The sequence below is a fragment of the Etheostoma cragini genome, chromosome 8 (genome assembly GCF_013103735.1).
Source record: "Etheostoma cragini isolate CJK2018 chromosome 8, CSU_Ecrag_1.0, whole genome shotgun sequence".
Taxonomy (NCBI): Eukaryota; Metazoa; Chordata; class Actinopteri; order Perciformes; family Percidae; genus Etheostoma; species Etheostoma cragini.
The window spans coordinates 23,538,681-23,544,196 of NC_048414.1; the positions used below are offsets into that span (position 1 = coordinate 23,538,681).

At 40.8% G+C, this 5,516-nt stretch overlaps 1 protein-coding gene and 1 long non-coding RNA gene across 3 annotated transcripts in view; both read left to right on the forward strand.

Annotated features, from left to right (window-relative positions):
* Positions 1-323, forward strand: part of LOC117948683 — an 803-nt gene extending 480 nt beyond the window's left edge. The window contains exon 2 of the long non-coding RNA XR_004657520.1: positions 30-323. This is a non-coding gene — a long non-coding RNA (uncharacterized LOC117948683). The remainder of the gene's footprint in view (positions 1-29) is intronic.
* kiaa1549la (KIAA1549-like a) overlaps positions 1-5,516 on the forward strand; it is a 220,819-nt gene that overhangs the window by 203,329 nt on the left and 11,974 nt on the right. For both annotated transcript variants that reach the window (XM_034878301.1, XM_034878302.1), the window contains 3 exons: positions 2,740-2,872; positions 4,762-4,994; positions 5,249-5,417. In XM_034878301.1, coding sequence (XP_034734192.1) covers positions 2,740-2,872; positions 4,762-4,994; positions 5,249-5,417 — 535 coding nt within the window. The remainder of the gene's footprint in view (positions 1-2,739; positions 2,873-4,761; positions 4,995-5,248; positions 5,418-5,516) is intronic.

Here is a 5,516-nt window from a genome sequence, read left to right on the forward strand (position 1 = left end):
TCCCTGCAGACAGCCTCCAAATCATTCAGGTTCCGAGGTTGTCGCCTGGCAACTCGAATTTTAAGCTCCCTCCAAAGACTTTCAATTTGATTCAGGTCTGGAGACTGGCTAGGCCACTTCAGAACCTTGATGTGCTTCTTCTTCAGCCACTCTTTTGTTGCTTTGGCGGTGTGCTTAGGGTTGTTGTCGTGCTGAAACACCCATCCTCGACCCATCTTCAGCTCTCTCACTGAGGGAAGGAGATGTTGGTCCAGAATTCCACGATACATGGCCCCGTCCATCCTCCCCTCAATACGATGGAGTTGTCCCGTCCCCTTGGCTGACAAGCACCCCCAAAGCATGATGTTGCCACCACCATGCTTGACGGTGGGGATGGTGTTCTTTGGGTTGTACTTGGTGTTCTTTGCCCTCCAAACACGACGAGTTGAGTTGAGGCCAAAAAGTTCTATTTTGGTCTCATCTGACCACATCACCTTCTTCCAGGCCTCATCTGAGTTGTCCAGGTGGTGAGTGGCAAACTTCATGCGGGCCTGTACATGTTTCTTCTTGAGCAGGGGGACCTTGCGTGCGCTGCAGGATTTCAATCCATGAGGGCGTAGTGTGTTACCAACCGTTTCTTTTGTAACTGTGGTCCCAGCTGCCTTCAGTTGATTCATCAGTTCCCTCCTTGTGGTTTTGGGATGATTCCTCACCGTTCGCATGATCAGGGACACCCCACGAGGCGAGATCTTGTGTGGAGGCCCAGACCGAGGGAGCTTGGCGGTGGTGTGGTGCTTCTTCCATTTCCTGATAACTGCACCGACAGTTGATCTTTTCTCTCCAAGTTGCTTTCCGATTCTCTTGTAGCCCATCCCAGCCTTGTGCAGATCTACAATCTTGTCCCTGATTTCCGTAGAAAGCTCTTTGGTCTTGCCCATGGTGGTGATGTTGGATGCTGGTTGTTTGGGTGTTGACAGGTGTCTTTTATACAGGTAACGAGGTGAGGCAGGTGTATTTGATGTAGATAATTGGTTGGGATTGGGGCTGTGTCTTAAAAGACTAACTGGCTTGTAGGAGCCAGAATACTTTCTGTTTGGTAGGGGGTCATATACTTGTTTTTCCTCATCAGATGTTTATCAATTTTTATAAATTCATATGATGTGATTTTCTGGAATTTTCTTTGGAATTCTGTCTTTCACTGTTAGAATGTACATATGATTAAAATTATAGATCGTTGCATTCTTTGTAAGTGGGCAAACCTGCAAAATCAGCAAGGGGTCAAATACTTATTTCCCCCACTGTAAGGAAGAACATTCATTTATACATTATTCATTCACATAGAAAATTAGTGTTCTTAAAGGTTGGATTTTCCTAAATTTTTTGAGGCAGTAAGATCAATTTCCAAAAGATGTTTTTTTTATTCCTCTTTTTAATCAACTTTAGCCTGGGTGTGTAAACTTATTCAAGCCACTGTATGTCTAATGCTTTTTTAAACCTTAAAGCTTTCTTTTTCATAAAACGTGTTGGACATCATCACATTTTTGTCTACATTTTTATTAATTTACATTATTAAGCTACAGGACAGCACCTTTCAAAACATGACCTGCGCAAACGAAGAAAAAAAATAATGTGTCATTGTACCCAGCAGTTCTGAAAATGCATCTCTGAACTCAGCACATTTCAAACCAAACTGACGCCCATGTAAGCACAGAATAATACCCTGAAGCATCATGACCTTTTCCACATTTCACCTTATTTAAACATTCTAGTGCCTTTGGGGCTGAAGAACTGGATCGGAAAATCACCACAAACAGATGGCAAAGTTCCAAATAACTAAAACATTTGAGAGCAAGGGAGTCCAAATTGCTGTACCACTTCCTCAAACGATTTCAAGAGATACAGATCTCCCAGTGTGACAATTTCTTTTTTCAACCAATCCCTCCAAAAAAAGGCGAGATCTACCATAACGTAATTTTGGATTTTGACAAACACTTGATGACGTATTTAGATATGGATCAAACAGCCTGGACACTTTGGTCCAAACAACATTTAAGTGAGAGATTATTACATGTTTTTGTCGCACCAAACATTTTAACAGACAGGCCTGTAAAGGCCATTATAGCCTTTACAGAGTAAAGGCTATAATGCAGCAAGAACATATTGATCAATACAATACCAGGGAGGGGCTCTCCCAGGAGGAAGTGACCAGTGGACAAGAAGCCTTAAGTTTAAAGTATAGTAATACAACATATTTGGTAGACCCAAACCTCTATCAATCGTCTTTGTAATTTATTGAAATTTAACCATTTTTTTTCCCATTCAATTTAAATGTCTGTGATAGGGGAACCTCCAGAGAAAGGGATTGGATAAGGTAATTTAGCTTGGGAACACAATCCATTTTTATAACATTGTCCTTTTCCTTCTATTGAGAAGTTGAAAGTCACCCATCTATCACAAAGAGATTTTATTCAATACTGGATCCAAATTAACTTTCACTAGGTCTTTTAACGTGTGAGTGGATAAGATACCCATATATGCAATGCTACAGACTGCAGTCTACATGCTTAAATGTCCTTCGGCACAAATGCGCAGGTGGGACCTTGTATGGTAGCCTCGCCCAACAGTGTGTGAATCTAAAGTAGAGCGCTTTGAGTAAAGACTGGAAAAGATCTACATAAATGCAGTTCATTCACCATTTACAGTATGGCCCTGATCTGTAGTTAGTTTTTTACAGTGTTTTGTCTTACACCTGTCCATCAGGTACTCCCACCCACGGGAGCCCACCTACTGGAGCCGGCAGTCTCTGAGCAGCCCAAGCCCAGTAGAGACGGAGATGGACCTACTGGTGCTGAGAGAAAGATCCAGGAGAGGCATCCGGAACAACGGCTATGATGTAAGAAACTGGACAACTTATGGATCTACTGAGGAATGTTGTGTCCATGTTATTTTGTTGTATTTTAAAACACTGAGCCAGAAATTAGGTTAGAAAAACATGTCAGATACAGGAATAAAATTGTAGCTGAAGATAACACCTCTCTAACACTTAAGTTTGAACCAGGATTGAGTGAGTAGATGATGAGCTTTAAGGAATTTTGAAGTTGGATAATGTAAGATACCGTAATAAAGCAGCTGAGGGACAAACTAAGTCACACAGAGCGATAATAAAGCCGTGGATGGCTCCTTCTTCCAAAAAGCTCACATGATAGTTGTGGCAATGTACAGTTCTGCCACTTTGTTAAATGATTAAAATAATCTCCTGAGAGCATTTATATTTTTATATATATCCTTTCTTTTCCTTCTTTACTCTGAATCTGATGCTGTGAACTTACACTTTGAGGATTAACAAATCACCTTTCAATGAACTTCATAAATCTACAACAAACAAAAAAGGACAGAGGAAGTAATACAGAAAGAAAGGAAATGACAAAAGATAAGGCACTTCCTTCATTTTTATGGCAGCAGAAGATGGAAAAATTGAGTTAGATAGAGTGAGTCAAATTCTCCTCATGCTGTTTCTCTGCTACACCATAGTAACAGCAGCAGTCGTGCTACTTAGCTGTCAATAACTCTGAATATGGTTTTAACCTATTCGTGGTTTCAGAAGGGAAACTTGATAGCTGTTAATTGCCTTGGATGCACCAAACTGTTTGAAATGACAAAGAGGAGATCAGTGTGTTGTGTGTACTGATACAGTGTAAGTATATAAAGTATACCTTTATCAGTAGTAATAGTAAATGTCCCTCTCTATTTCAAATTCTTGTTTTTTTGCATTCTTCCTACCCCAAACAATAACAATTTCCATTTCTGTTGCACCAAAAGCATGCTCTTGGGGGAATTGTTGGGTCTTTGTTAATTATAGTGTGAGTGTAGACTTCCAGACCTACTTTGTCTAAGTGTTCTGACATAACGTCTGTTTGAATTTTATCAATTGAATAGAATAATAGATACTTTTAAGTTAAATACAGTTGTTACACATACAGGTAATATTGATAGAGGGACATGTCAGATAAAACTTTGAAAAAACAGTATTAAGCACTTGGTACTTAATAAATCCAAAAGGCTATGTGAAAATACACTACGTTGCTAGTTTATAGATACATACTAGCTAAAACTGATGCAGTCTAATACAACAGTTCTGCAATAAGACCACCTCAGGAAAGTTAGAATGTTAATGGAGTTGTTGATTCAACTGTATGGTTATTTTGGAGGATGTAGTTTGTGGTGCTGTATTCCCTTGCACTCACACACCCAATTCAACAGCTGCACAAACTACAACCACCCAAATGATCGTACAGTTGAATCAACACCTAATAAACTGGCAACTAAGTGTATATTAATTGTTATTGTAACTGATGAACAGATGTAGTCATATTGCAAGAGAACCTGCTTTATAGAGGGTAATGGTCTGATGATTCTACCTGATGATGAAAGAGAAAAAAGGGAAAACATCGGTTCGGATTCCCTTACTAAAAAACTGAGAAACTGCAGATGTGTGGTGCATTTTCTATGGCTACTTCAAGATAGTATCTACTTCATACTATCTTGACTCGCTTACTTTAGTGATTGCTGCCTGTTCTCAGCATCTCCATGAGCTGATAATACTCTTTAATACAAAAATCGTTCATATATTTCTGGGGGAATTTGTTCTTACGTACATATGGTGGGCAGAGATGGAGACTTGATTTGTCAGAAACACGTGTTATATCGATGTCCTCTTCCCTTAATAGCTAAGCTGATGAATGCACCCATCCTGCTGAGTGTGTGTGTGTGTTTGCTCTGCAGGGCGAACCAGAACCGTTTGAGGAGACCAATGTGGATCGTTTGATGAGCTCTCTGGGTTACGGCGGTGGCACAGGGAATGGCAGCCTTGGGGTGAAAGCTCACCGTGGCTCCGACTCCTCCACACTCAGCTCTCAGCCTTCCATTGATGAGGTCCGCACGCAGATGCATATGTTGCTTGGCAACGCTTTCAGCCTGGCACCTCCAGACCATGCCCCCCCTTCTCCTCCAACCAAGTAAATTTAAAATTTTCACAGATTAGTTATTTCTTTTCATGCCTGATTTACAGTATTGTGGAAAGGATAGGGAGAGTTGCCATGTTACACAATATTTGTTTAAGAGTGTACATCCCACCTAATTGTAGAGTGTATTTTCTGAACATGTCTGCTTGATTTTATACAGCACACTAGAGACCAACTAAAACACTAAAAAGAGAAGGTGTGCATCTGTTGACTTTTTCTTTTTTGTTAACATTCCTTCTTCTCATCAGGCGCCACTACCATCACTACCATCATGCCCACAGAGCCTTTAACCCGTCCCACACCAGCCACTACAGTGATGGGGTGACCAGCGCCCCAGGAACCATGAACCATCCCTGTGGAGGCAGGCAGAGGAGTGCAGGCTATGAGGACATGCACCAGTGTAGTTTGCCCAAACCGGTAAGATGTCAAAGGACCTTTTTGAAAACCACTTGAAAATATATGATTTTCTCGCCTACATTTTTAACCTTAAAAAAGTGCTGCAGTTTCCACATGCTT